The 15,030-nt window shown below is 44.4% G+C and overlaps 1 protein-coding gene across 1 annotated transcript in view; it reads right to left on the bottom strand.

The window, feature by feature from the left end:
* The window catches only part of ANKH (ANKH inorganic pyrophosphate transport regulator), a 101,834-nt gene extending 87,305 nt beyond the window's left edge, over window positions 1-14,529 (bottom strand). The window contains exon 1 of the mRNA XM_035317849.1: window positions 13,901-14,529. Within this exon, the coding sequence (XP_035173740.1) occupies window positions 13,901-13,996 (96 nt within the window). The 5' untranslated portion in view covers window positions 13,997-14,529. The remainder of the gene's footprint in view (window positions 1-13,900) is intronic.
* Window positions 14,530-15,030: the final 501 nt, after the last annotated feature.

Below are 15,030 nucleotides of genomic sequence, written 5' to 3' on the forward strand. Positions count from 1 at the left end.
GCGAGGAAACCTATCTGAACCACACTGACCCAGAGCTGGCTCTGGCACGGTGGGATGTGGAAGAAGGAATAAAGGTAGCTGGACAGCAGGTTTCCTGCTACTGCAACTGCATGTTTGGGGGAGCAAGAAGAGGCAAGCATGGGTCATTTGCTAAGATAAAGTCTTGTAGCTCTGCAAAGCACACATTCCTAACTTGAAGCCTGTCCTGTCTGTCTCATATGAGATACATACCAGAGCATGGCTTAGCTTAGACCTAAAATCAAAGCACGCAAACACAGAAAAGATGGCAAGTTAAGCATTTCTCTTGCAGAGATGGGCCTCTCATTTACGAGAGGGTGAGCAATGGGAACCTTGCTGTTGTCACCATGGTGGACAGAGCGCCTGCAAGCACAGACGCTGGAGGAAGCCCCTGGAAAAGGCAGAGAAAAGGAAAATTACATTTAGGAGAGGAGAGCAGGTCAGCAGACACCTGACGATTACAGGCTGCCCTGGAGAACAGGGCAGCGAGTTGGTGATGCTACAGAGGAGGCGCGGCAGCAGAGGAGCAGAGGAGCGGCTGTGCTGAAGCACTCAGGAGCTGTCCAGTGCCGTCACCGCTCAGCCCCGCGCTGGCGTGCTCAGCCTGCCACTGAAGCCAAGCGATGCAACACGAACAGCCACTTTTAAATAAACATCTATAAGCAAATAAAAAGCCAGAAACGGGCGTTAAAGGATGAGACTGAGGATGCTCGATTCTTTTTGGTTCGACTTGGCAGGCTGCAGGTGCCAGACTGTTAGTGCTACATCTGTGCCCTACCATGCAAGGACTCAGTAGAAGGGAAAAAGGACTGAACGATGTGCAGGGCTCCTTATTTTTTATATTCTGTTTCTCCTTCTCAATGGGATGCTTTCTTTCTTTCACAAAGGAATTGCAAAGCAAAGGGACAGACAGAGAAGACTTGGGCATCATAGAATCTTATCTAGTCAAAACAGAAAGAAGTGAAGAGGTATTTGATGCTGTATGTCATGAAATAGAGGCACTACTCCTCATGAAGAGCAAATGAGAGATGCTGAAGCTAGGAGCTGACTTTGAAACCAACTCCCAGAAGTTGCAATAATAACCTCTTGCAACATGGCTACTAATCCTTTTTTTTGTAATCATTCCAAGCTATTTAGGCATCACCCTTCCCCCCCCCCCATGCTGTGTCAATAGCAAAGTGAAACAGTGTTTAGGGTCTGTAATACTATAAGCCTGTTAAAAGTAAAAAAAAGTCACACCCTTTATTCTTCTGGCTGTAGAAATACATGGGCAATTTGCTTATTTCTTGCCTCAGTGCTCCATACTCAGAGTTCTCAAGAGATAAGGCAAACTCTTCTAGATATCACCGTATTCATGTGTATTGGTTTCTTTTGAGGTGCAGCTACTATCAGCACTTGAAAAAAGGTCAAGGATATTAGTGCGTCATGATTTTTCCTCCATGTTATTTCTGCAGTTCAGTGCAAATTATCCTTTATCGCCAGTTGGACTTGTATTGCTTAACATTCTTCTTGGTACTGGTCATAGAGAACCTGATGGCCTTCTTGTTAAGCTAAATTTATACTGGCAAGACTCCTTTTCTACTTTTAAATTCCAGCAGGATGAGGGAGGAAAAAATGTCTAGTTTGCTATTTAGCAAGACACAAGCTATGAAAGTATGGCCCTGCAGCCGCTTGGTATGTAAGCATCTCAGTGTTTTTTGGGGGGAGGTGAAAAGCTTTCTCGACCTAAGACAGGTATTTGCTGGAATGCAAACAAGTGGGACTTCTGGGATGTTGTGGTACCTCTGAAGCCAAAGTTGCCAGGCTTTTTCCTTTCCTGAAGCTTCCCCCTTAATCTAAACTGTTTTTTCTTACCACTCTCTCATCCTGTTTCCCCTTTCAAATCAGTGGATATACACTAAATACAACAGGCTCCACATCTGCACGCTACTGCAAGCCTGACTGAATCCTCGTAGCTCAAGTCACAAATATGCAGCTTAACATGAGGTTTCCTGACTAAGTCCTCAGGCAATGATTGTGCCCTTGCTATTTTCTCCTTAGTGAAACAACTGCCCACAATGTGGTAGGATCTAGCAGGTGACAAAAAAGGCAAGCCATGATCTGGAAAAGCTAGCCCGCAACTCTACAGGCCTTTTCAGAACAGTGATTCAAAGCTCACCAATAGGTCAACCCTAAAATAACAGTGTCAAGGAGGCTACCTGCAGTGTTTTCTCATAAATTTATTAAAGACAGAAACATTGGCTTCTGCACAGTATCAGCAGAAAACAAAACAAAACAAAACAAAACAAAAAAAACACACATTACTTATATCAAATCCAGAAGGCATTGCTGAAGAAAGCTCCTCCAAAGATGATTACAATGCTGGAGCATGTCCTAACCAGTAGACCGTTGACTGCATCTCAGAAAGCTCATATAAGAACAAGACGGTGAATGCTGAAAGGTCGTCATGCTTTCATGCTTTGAAATAAAAAGCTCTGAAGCAAAATGACTGCTCACAAGTATATAAAGAACACTGGTGCAGTGATCAGGAGTACTCTCAAGGTCACATTTCGAAAAGGTGAGATCCATGTAGAAAACCATTTATTCAAAAATAAGGCTGCATTTGCACATGCAACCACCATAATAGCAACGTAACCAGAGGTGTCTCAAACTGTAAGGGGCGTGCCACGCACACGTGGAATTACCTAAATGGCTCCATGCACAGCTCTCGCCTTTTCTGTAACCACCTTGCCCTGCATATAAGTCAGTAAGTAATCAGGAGAGTACTTAGCACTACTTAGTGAGTAATTTTTCTGTGTTCTCTTCTCATGCTCACAAATAAGACACTATGTACATTTATATATGCATGTATCTTTTGTGTTAGAGAAGCAATTGAGAAATTTATTAACCTCTGGCAAACAGAAAGCTCGCTGTGTATGACTACTGTCTTAAGGACCTGAAAAATATTTTGTGCCTTGGACTTCCTTTCTCATCTAAAGCAAATGCTTAAGACTGTGAAATTGTCATGACTCAACATAAACACAGGGAAATTGATAGTGCTGTCTTATTGAATTTGGGGCGCCGTGTTACCAGTTGTCTTCTGCTACTGAAGTGCAGAGAAAAATGGCCAGAGATGTCTCTATGACTGTTACAGGACTGGGTTTATCTTAATGGACTTCAAAAAAGTATGAGCAAGAGGTGGCAAAAATTAAAATTTGATGGAGAGGATGATCTAAACACTCAGATCGGAAGATTTATTCCCTACCACCTGCGAGGCAGCCCACAGACTGTGCACTAGTGCTAGTAAATGGGGGAAACTAACTATCCTCTCAAGGACATCCCACGGTATGTTTGGCTCTGCCAGCTATCATTGGTAGCAGATTTTAACTCCCCTCCTTAAGCAGTCTCTTGGGTTATGGTCAGTGGATTGCAAATAACCCTAGTGTTCCAAGTCATTTCCAAAATGACAGAGTGGGTGAGGAAGTGGGATGGATTGATGGAGTAAGTTACAAAAGCTAATAACAAGGCGAGGGCCAAACGTGCTGACTGACTGAGGCAATTGTGCTGTGAGCCTTCAGGGAAGCCAAGAGTTTGAAGGGGGGGAAAAACAGGAGAGAATTGCTTGCCCACACATCCTTTCCAGAGGCTGAGACTGGAACCAGGGCTCTGAGCCTTGCCATTCTTCTATTACCATCAAATTAACTGGGAAATCTACAGGCACAGGGCTTCTTTATGATGCCCCTGCCTGCCCGAGTCACACACAGGTTTATAGCTACCTGCAGGTTAGAGCTGTACTGCAGGTTTCAATCTGGCCACAAAGACATGCTGAAGCCCACGTAACTAAACTGCTTCAGTATTTAAGAGACAACCAGGCAAAGCAAATGAACCACAGGACTGAACTGAAAAGACTATTGTCTTTCAGGGTGCGAGGCTGGAAAGCAACGCATGTGTTTTATGTCATCACAGGACCTGAAAATTGCTTTGTGTTTGCTGTCTTCTCAGGGCAGCTATGCCTTTAAGGCCTTTGAAACACTCAGCAAGCCTCCACTGCAAAAGCAGAGGTAAGATCTCTCTTACTTCCACACTGATGAAATTCCAACAGTCTGTGTCTTGTGCACTGGAGAGCTTCTTGGATTTTGCTAAGCTCAAACAGTTTGCATTTTTCTCCCCAGTTCTGCCAGCAAGACCCCAGAGTTGCATATTGCTTACCTAGGTAGCAAAGGACATGCTGTTCCCATTACATGCTTCTAAAATGAACAGGACAGGGACCTCACAGTGAATACTTTAGTTAAGTACATAACTCTGATTTCTCTCCCTAGCAAGGCATCTCTGTACATTGCACTTGGAGGTGGATGAACAAAAAAAATGTTATCACATAAGAAAACTGTATCATAATCACAAAAATCAAAGTGATTGAAATTAATACCAGAAATTCTGAACCTCTGAGTTGCAGCTTTTCCATATTCTACTGTGGTATGTATAAGATACTAGGAAGAGGCCAGGTAAGCAGTCCATAACTGCACTGCCCTTCTAGATTGTACTGAGTGTCTTTGAGAAGTACACCGTTGCCAAGTTGCTTGTCTCTCTCACCAGAAGATGTCGTGTTGCTTGACCTATCACATACAGTATGTTACTTTGATCATAATAGTCTTTGCTTTCAGTGATTCAGTGAATTTGGAGCTATGTAAAAGGTCACAACCATCTAAAGCCCAGCACTCCTCACGCCAACATATTTTTGAACTAAGTGATGTATGAGATGGAATGATTCCTGCTTTTTACTTGGAAAAGTTATCTCAAAGCCTTTTCAGTCCAAATTGTGTTTAATTGCCTCAATCCCTTTCATTGCTCCAGGCCACATTCTTCTCCACAACACTGACCTAGCTAACTAATACTGTTTCCTCTCCTCCACGATCATGCCGCAGTTCATGTAACTGCAGACGGCTATCAAACTTCTTTTTTTGTCCAAGCTACACATGCTTCATATCTACAGTATTTCCTCTTATGTAACTGACATTTTATTCCAGGTTTGCAGAACTGAAAATGTGAAGTGTCTTCCTGCCCTGTAATGTTGCTAACTATTCATTTTCTCTTCAAATGTGCTAAACGCTTTTTTATCGGTGACAGTGGGAATGGTAACGATGGACTTGTGCAACAGTCTGTCTTTCATCTGCAGATCTACATGTTCCAGATCAAAGGATCCCAACTTCTTGGAGCACACTGTATGCCACACCAGTGAAAATCATAACAAGCAGGGAGCTACCCGAGGCCTACTCAACTCACCTTACTTGGCCATGGCTACAGAAACAGCAGCTGCCGCTCACTGACAGAGAGGTTATAAAAATAAGACACTGGACATTGATCCACAGCAGAATGAAAGAGGAGCAAACACGGTCTGGGTAGGAAGCGAACAGGGAAAAAGAGCCTAATAAAATATAAATCCTATATTTTCAGGGAAGTACATGTCAAATACTGCCATTAAAAAAACAAACAAGCAAAACAAAAACAAAAACAAAAACAAACAAAAAACGTAACTAAAAGAACACAGGACAAGAACAGTGGATGCAGAGAGTTCCTGCCCCTGGTACCTACCCATGCTACCCATCTGAACCTATTCAGGAAAGACTCAGTCCCAGTTGAGATACATCAACTCCTCCTTAGGCCTATGCAGGTCAAAGCAGTGCAGCTATACAAATGCAAGGCCAGCACAAGAAAGATCAAATACTATCTGCATCTCACTTTATTCACTGATTTAAGTACAAAACACGGATGAGAAGACAAGAAGACAGACCACCTCGCTGCCAAAAGCCGTTCAAACGTGTCTGTCAGTAAACATACAAATGTGCTCTGGTGTAGTGAGCTTTCAATGGATAGCCAACAGTAACCCGGACTGCATTAACAGAGGTGAGGCCAGCGGGTCAAGGGAGGTGAGTGTCCCCCTCTGCTCTGCTCTCATGAGGCCCCACTTGGAGTGCTGCAGCCAGGTCTGGGGCCCCTGGCACAAGAAGGACGTGGATCTGTTGGAGTGAGTCCAGAGGAGGACCACAAAGATCAGCAGAGGGCTGGAGCACCTCTTCTCTGAAGACAGGCTGAGGGAGTTGGGGTTGTTCAGCCTGGAGAAGAGAAGGCTCTGGGGAGACCTCATTGTGGCCTTTCAGTACTTAAAGGGGGCTTATAAAGAAAGATGGAGAGTAACTTTTTACACAAGCAGGTAGCGATAGGAGAAGGGGGAATGGTTTTAAACTAAAAGAAAGGAGATTTAGATTAGATGTCAGGAGGAAATTCTTTACTCAGAGGGTGGTGAGGCACTGGAACAGGTTGTCCAGATAAACTGTGGATGCCCCATCCCTGGAAGCGTTCAACAGTGGTAACAGTGATCCCTCTTTCTCCAGCAGTAACACTCCTGCCAAATAAGAAATAGTGAATTATTTGCATCATCTTGGGGAAAATAATTAACTATGGTTTCATACCATTGTAACACTACACTTTATTTTTAGCTAACTGCTGTTTACTCTCCAATACTTTTCCTTTGTCCTTTCCTAGTATGCTCTTGAAATGGGTATGGAAATCAATAGCATTCACAAATAGCAATGCTGTACTTCACCATACTTTGGAACTTGAATATTCTTAGTTAACATTTCATGCAGGTGTTTTTATTTAGTAGTATATCAGAAAAGAACTAGTCAATAAAAACTGCATATGCAGACAAACTTTAAAGTACGGTAACAAAGTTCTGTGGAAAACCTTCTGCAGGAATGATACCTTAGAGCAGAGAGAAGATGGAGAACTGCAGAGCTTTGCTGTTTCAGACACTGAAGTTCATGGGTCATTCAGGTCTCCTGTTCTTATGGCCATTCTTTTTTTAATTCTCAGGCTAAAGCTTATCTGAAAAGGCAGCAGCAGAGTCTAAAACCATAGCTACAGGAACATCATGTTGGTGAAAAAGCAAGCAAGCAGAAGGAAGCATAATCTGATGCTCTAGCTGCATATTAACACCCCTGCTTCCCCCTCCCCAGAACCCACAGATTTCCAAGTACAGAAAGGATGAGGCACCAATAGCTAGTTAGAGCTCATTAAAATCTGAGGTCATTACAAATTTGCTGTATTTTCTTTTTTTTTTTTTCTTTCACAAATACGTGTTCTGACATGCCATTTAAACTGGAATTGAGCTTTGCAGTAATACATGTTATTTAAGAACATCACAGATTTCTGAAAGTAGCTACAAAGCAAAATCTGTTTGGAATTGCTCAGTTTTGTGCACCAAGGTTTCTGCATGAGTTGGCAGTTATATTTACATTTTCTATTTATACAGCAACTTACATCCATGTTTTATAAACATGAAGCAATAAACTTTGTAACTGCCTTGTGAAACACATCACAATTTTAGAAGTGACAAAACTGACACAAAGAAGGGGATAAATGCCTTGTCTAGGATCAAGATAGCAAGTCAATTAATAGCAGGCATTTATACTTTTGGAGCTGAAGCCTTGCATCTGTGCCTTCTTTGCATATAAAAACAACCACTTATCTTCAGTCATAAGATTGGTTGTGTCATACAAGCTTTTATATAGCACCAACTTATCCATGCAGCAACAAAAAGAGCAAAGATGAAAAAGAATTCAGTTCAGGACAAATCAAATGCAATCAGAAATCGCCTTTCTTGTTTTTGTAAAAATGCAACCTAAATAAATGCACAAAAGTCCTGAAACACATCAAATGGTCAGTTTAACTCAGACACGGGAGTTTTACTTTTGGGATTTCTTTCTATGATGCAGAACACTGTGGCTCAAACCCCTTTCAAAATTTCAGTTTTGTAACTTATGCTTCAAAATTAGGCTCGGGGCATTGCATCTTTCCTTACTGATGCTGTGCCCTGTCTCCCAAACAAGCAGCTGAAGTGCTTGGCCACAACGTGACGCTTTTCCAGTCACGGACCAGAACATCTCCAGAGAGAGCCCTCTGCCCTAAGGACTGGGACTTGGGAAAATACCCCTGGTGTCCCACCACATCAGCTGATTTTCTGGTAGGGAGGGTTGTTTCCACCCCACAGACTAAGAGTTTTATTTCAGAACAACCTACTGGGCAAATGCCACCTGCATTCATACTTCTGAGATGAACTAAACTTCCACGGAAACGTAACTGCCTGGCAGGTGCTGAGTGAGATTTTTTCTCCCTCCCTCCTTCAATTCCTTCCTGGAAATAGGTTAGCTCTCCAGCTACACAGCTAACCAACTACTTCAAACAAGCTTAACAGGTATCACCAAGTACAAAACCTGCCAGTTCTTAACAGTGAAGCGTTAAGAAAGCCCAGAGAAACCATTATAACCGTGCTAACACAGCCATGTGGAAAGCAATAGGGGTGGGAAGCAGGGAACTGATGGATTTTGTGAAGGAAGAGGGGAAGAAAAAAATAATAATTAAAAAAGAAAAAGTTACTGACAAATGAGGTGTTATCACAGATCCTCACTCTAGGTTACATATTCTGCAATATGGTAGCGTGGAGCACTGCAGGGGACTGGCTCTTCATTCTGAGGTTCATTCTCACGATTTCTAGTACCGTCCAAAACCTTCAACAGTCCCCCTGCTCTTCATTACCTGTTTATTTTGTATTTTATGTCCTACAAAATGCAAATATGCATTGGTTTATCTGCTGGGAATATGTGCCCTTGTTACCTTTAAGAACATTAACGTATTGCTGAGATTGGGCTTTTATCTGCTAATGGTTTATTAGATCTTTGACTTCCCAGATATCAGCGTGTACTGCTTGCTGTGACACTCCAGCAAGTACTCTGTATGACCAGCAAGTCTGGTATCTAACACAACTAACGCAAGTATCTATCACAACTCACGTACACATAAAGCATAATTAATCACTCGAGAATTGTCTACGTGGTCTGCAGATCACTTAGCACTGGTTTGAATCCCCACCCCCCCGCAGTGTTTAGCAGATGACTGTTAAGGAGCTAGGGCTGTAGGGCTCAGGCTGGCATGTACAATGAAGTAAAGGTGCTTTGCTTAGAAAGAGAAAGAATCTGAAGTCAGCTGAGGTTGAAATACTGAAAATTACTACTTTGTGTGTGTGTAGTTCAGGTTTTGATTCTATACAGAGCCTTCAGATAAGGTCTTACTTGCATTTTCTCACTTTGAACAGAGAAGTTAGATGTATCTCACTAGTCATTCTTAGCAGCTATTTGACTTGTGAATTCTGCAGGATAAATGAATTCCTTCAAAATATTATCACTGAAACTTAAAATTAAAAAAAAAAGCATCTGTTGATGTTACACTCTGGAGATGTGTGCTTCTTCAACACAGTTTGATCTAAATTAAATATTAAGAAGATTAAGTATCATGTAGTTCACATTAATTTATAACAAATCAGGTATTTCCATCAGTGCACCATACTAATACTGTGGTTGTGGTAATAACATACAGTCACTGTCTACGTCAATTATTAAGACCTTGTTGGGTTTCTTGTTTATATGGTACTAAAGTCCTACACGATTTAAATGAGTCACTGACCTCTTACAGCAGCAGTAACAGGCATACTTTGCACTTGCACGGCCCCTTTCATCTCGGAGCACTTCTGAAACACGAATTCTCGTTATGTCCCCGTGACACACAGGTAGGCAGGTGTTCGTGCACACTTCAGAGCCAGGTGAACTGTGTGCGGCTCAGCGAGGTTACGTAACTTGGCCTAAATCCCCTGGGAACAGCTGGGAATACGAGCTCTCCAGTTGCTTGTTCCGAATGTCCAGACAATAACACTTACCCCAAAAATGAGCTTCATAAAGCATTAATCAAAATGTTTAACCCCCTACCAGGTTTGGAAATGGCATGGACAGAAGATAAGCTCACTAATTCTTTTTGATACATTATTCATGACTTGTTCTGCTTTTCTGGCAACACTTTTTATTTTTTCTTAAGGAAAACAAACAAAAAAAGAAATCCATTCAAATACAACAAAAAGGTTTGTTTTTCTAGCACTTATTGAAAAAAAAAAATCTGAAATGTTTAGCACCTCCTTTATGGCTTGGCTGTTTGAACCCAGCTTCTGAACTGTGCGCAACATACAGCAGCTTCTCTGCGGGACAAGAACACGCCGTGATCTCAGGAGAAAGCAGCAGTCAGACTCCCCTTGGTTAGGTTCAGTTTCCAAGCAGCTGCATGCCACTGAACATTATGTCTGCATACCTAATAGTTTTGTTTGTAAATAAAATTGCCCAACCAACTGCTAGTGACATCGGTTGAAATTAATGATTCAGGGCCTGGCTATATTATTCTGTGATTGTAGCTAGAAAGGAAAAAGCTTTCCGTTTCATTGGATAACTAAGGGACAACTGCAGATAGGCCTGCACTGAAGGTTCAGACTATTTTCAAAATATTGCTATTTGTCTGTCCTTTGCCATTCTGTGAGCAGCAGTTACCAGCCACACTTGCAAATTGCATTTCATCCTGCTTAAGAGGCTGACTGTGCACTTGTGAAGAAGTTCTTTAACTGATTTGCACCTTGTTTTCTCCCCTTTACATTAACACTAATGCAAATGTATACATAAATTACAAATTAGGCCATCATAATCTACGTGAGCAGCTTTGAAACTGTTTTAAAAAGAAAATCAATGGAAGTGGTAACAAATTTTTGAGTTCACAGGGTAACAGCAGTGTTATTTGCTGGGTAAGTTGTTCAAGTTTGTGCTCCGCTCCACCGCATGGGAGCAGTTAATCTATTTACTTCCAAGCAAGTACATCTAACAAAATTTTCCTGGGAGACTTTTCTAGGTGTTGAACAGTTTTGTTCAACAGCCAGCATCAGTAGGAAGCTGCCAGATCCTTGTTATGCTGCTGTCTCTAGATTTCTTGCTACTTTGAGGTAAGCTTACAGTAAGGATATAGAATATTTGCAGAACATAGTTTGTGATTGTTATCCTTGCCCTATACGATACGTCTCCCATGATAGTTTTGTTTAGTTTGTGGAAAGTCAAAAATGCTGGAGCAGTGCTCATGAAAGCTGATAAGCTCATCTCTTGCAGTCTGTTCCAGCACCACTACAGCCAGTGAAGCGTCTCCTGGTGACCCTCGGACCCTAATCCAATAACGCTTTAGGCCAAGGCTATATGACAGAGTTTTTCCAGTCTAGTCATCTAACCTCATCTGTTCACCTCATAAAACCTTCTTAGACAAATACCTGTTCGTTTTTTTTTTCCTACCAGAAAAAGTACTCCTGATGTATGACCAGGTAAATCGCTAAAAGATGAGTGAAGTAAACCACTTCTAATCCATTTCTATGATTTCCTTCTGCAATCCATTTCCCTTACAATTTATGTACAGTACAACAAAGCTTTTATGAAGTTTTCTGTTGAGAGTAAGCCTTCAGGAAAATTATCCCAAATATTTTGGTTCAGTTTTCCTTTTCTGCACAATTGTGTGCATGTATGCATGCACATGCAGATAAGTATTTCTTTATCTCCATGTATACACACACACAGACAAATACACACAACAGAGCTTTTCATCCAAAGAGCTTACCACCACCAGAAGAGAGATTTCCCCCTTCATTCTGCTTGTGAGAGCATTCAGCTCTCAACATCTTATTCCCACATTCATTATAATTGGTTGCTGTAGATCAGAGTTTTCATTAAAAATCCTGGTTCCCATGGAAAATTTTGTTAGATGTACTTGCTTTAAAAAAATAAATAAATAATGAGATTCTCTGTTTCTCCCTTTTCATTCCCAGGCTAGTGTTACTAGGTTTTGTTAAGAATGCTTTGCTTTGAACACTGCTTCCAAATACTCTTCCCCCTTGAGAGAGCAATGTATGAATACAACTTATTAAAAGAGTTTGTGACTTAGGGTATTTTTAAACACCTCTTCCTCCCTTTTCAAGTAAGGCGTGTTCTCTGCCCAATTTTCTACAGTCACCTCTTACTTCTGACCTATAGTTCCCATCTCTTTCACAGTATTGTCCAGAAGGGGTAACTTCACATTAATTTGGCTGCCATTATCATTCCTAGAAATCTTTTTTTATCTGAAGCATACATTCACAGAAGGATGTACCATAGCCTTTTCAGAGCAATCTGCTGGCACACCCATTCTTTTATGTTGCTTCCATTCAGGCCTGTTATCAAAATTATTACAGTTTTGGAGAGCAGAAATGTGACTGGCTCAGTGAGTCAATATATTTTCAGCGATGCAAGTCTAATAGTAATATCCTATAGGTGTAAAAAATAACTCCCTGTATTACATACAGGAAAATAAATTACTGTGCTTGTTGTCTGTAAGGGGATCTCTTCAGATGTGGAGTAACTTGTCCCTGCCTCAGTTTCCAGATTTCCTTGGAGGTAAGTTCTCCCACCAGACTGGTATGAAAACCATATTTCCAGTTTCCATTCCTGACTAAAGATTTTCTGCAGGAGTCTCCCTGCTCACTGTTGTTTTCCCTTTTTAATTAAGCACCTACCCACCCAGCCATCTGAGACAGCAGATACCCCAACTCCCCTGGAGGGGTCAATCCCAACCTGTGACATAGCTATCAAACAAAAACCATTTTCTGAGACATTTTCTCCACAATGCTGTGAAAGTTAACAATGCTGTGAAAGTTAACCTGTAACTTGTTCCAGGTCAGACAGAAGGGCCCTCATTTATAAAATTGCAATCTCTTACTGGCTAATTTTTCAAATTCTAGTCCAGAGCATTCTGAAGTTGATGGGATCTTTTTAAGAGCTTGACAAGGATTTTGAACCAAGCTGACCTTGTATGAATTAAACTGTATACATGCACCTGTCATACCACATTTGCTGAATAAACTGCTTTCAATTTAACTTCTGTTATGTTATTAACATGACATAGTTACCAGCATGTAAGCCCTGTTTTCCTTGTTGTTTCTACCTTTTGTTTCCCTTGTTTTCCCCCAGCTGTGATTTATAGAAGACTGGCTTACTAGGAAAGTACGTAGTTGTTAGACAAGGATGGAATTGCATTTTTTTAATATCATGGCTTACTTAAATTTAAAGGGAGCAAAATGATATTAGGACAGCCATGATAAACACATGACTGATGTTTACTGTTTTTCCTACCACAATAGTTGTCCTTTGATTTTCCTCTTTACAAATCAGTGAAAGTACGCACTCATTTTCTGGTATCATTGCTTACAGAGCAAGGGAGCACGTGCCTATTCTGGTAAGAAAGAGCTTCTCAGCAAAACTGAGTGATTTAGGACGAGGCAAGGCGAGATGCAATACTTACTGTGGCTGCCCATCTTAACGCTTGTGAAGGAGCGTCAGTGCATTGTGTCCTATTATAAAGGGAGCCCCTATAACCCTGCCTGACACAGGACCGGGGCCTTCCTTACCTGTCATAAACACCCAACAGAGCGACCAGCAGCTCTCCGCATCGCGATGCTATGACAAGCAAGCATCCTTAAGGAAAACCTCGGGCAAAGGGGGCGAGGGCACGTCAATCCCAAACATAATTCGTGCTCCCCCCCCCCCGGTACCCCGCTCTCCCTCACGGCAGGGGCCCTGTGCGCCAGGGGGGCGGCGGGGAGAGGCTTCACCGGCGGTACCGAGGGGATGCGGAGCTGCCCCCCCGGCTGCCATCTCCCCCCCCCTCCTCCTTTTCGGGAAGGGGGGACCCCGCCGCTGCGGCACCGCCGCACTGGGGCTGCGGTGGGAACGGGGAGGGAAGTAAAATAAAATTTAAATAATAATGAATAAAGCAAGACCCGGCCGAACACATTATGTAATTTATTATATAATCTTGGGGAGAAAAAAAATATATTATCTATATATAGGTTAAAGTCCCCCTCCGTGTAGCCAGCTCCAGCCCCCGGGCTGAGCGCAGGGGGAAGCCGGGGGAGGGCGGCGGGGCCCGGCCCGGCCCGGCTCGGCTCGGCCCGGCTCGGCTGCCTTACCTGCTCCCCGAAGTCGATGGCGATGTTAGTGATGCCCAGCGGGACCAGGAAGCGGATGAGGGGCCAGTAGTTAGTGAGCGCTGGAAATTTCACCATAGTCCCAGCTGCGCGGGGGCCCCAAGCGCATCTGCCGCGGCGGGAGACGGGCGAGGGAGGACGGCGGCGAGGAAGGATGAAAGGGCGAAGGAGGAGGAGGAGGAGGAGGGTGGCTGCGTGTCGGTGCGGGTGGGCGAGGGGGGAGAGAAACGCCGAGCCCCCCGGCACGGTCCCTCCCTGCCCGGCGCGGCGCGGCCCTGCCGGGTGCTGTCTGTGCGGCGGGCGCGCTGTGCTGCCGCCTCAGCAGCACGCCCGGGAGATCAAGTCCATCCCCGCTGCCCTCCTCCCACACGACAGCGAGCCGCCGCCGCCGGAAAAAAAAAGAGGAGGGACACCGCCGGCCGCTCCTGCGGGCAGCGCTGCCATCCTCGGCGCGAGGGGGGCAAGGGGAAGGGCGCGGAGCGGGCCCCCCCCCCTCCGCCTGACGCTCGCCGGCGGCAGGGCGACGGCCGCAGCGCCGCGCAGGGAAACGCCGCCCTCCTCTTCCTCCTCCTCCTCCTTCTCCTCCTCCTCCTCCTCCTCCCCGCCGCCCCGGGGAGCCGCGGTGCGGGGCCGGGGGGCCCCGTCCGGGGCGGTGGTGGCGGCGCCGCTGTCCCGAAGCACGTGGCTGTGACACACGGGCTGCTGCCTGCCGGAGGCTTGGGGGGGGGGGAAGAGCGGCACCGAGCGGCTCCTCCTGACGCCGGAGAGCCCGGTTGGCTTCCCCGGCCCGGCCCGGCACCGGCACCTGTCGGCCGGTGGGGCACGCAGGGGGCTGTCCCCCAAAAAACGTCGTCTTCCCCGCGGGCCTGTGCCCGCCCTATGCTGGCCCGGTGCCATTTTGAGGCGGGGGGCAGAGCCAAGCATTCGTACTGTGTGTCTGACCCCAACCCGGGTAGAAACAGAGCTGGGGGCAGAGGGGATTCCTCCGGGTCCTTCAGGCCTCATGCTGGGGCACTTGGCGAGCTACAGGAAAGCTGGGGGGCCGTAGCCAGCCATCCACCAAGATGTCTGACTCGTGGCTTTTGTCTGATAAAACACCTGAAATAAATACA

Source organism: Oxyura jamaicensis, chromosome 2 (assembly GCF_011077185.1).
Source record: "Oxyura jamaicensis isolate SHBP4307 breed ruddy duck chromosome 2, BPBGC_Ojam_1.0, whole genome shotgun sequence".
Taxonomy (NCBI): Eukaryota; Metazoa; Chordata; class Aves; order Anseriformes; family Anatidae; genus Oxyura; species Oxyura jamaicensis.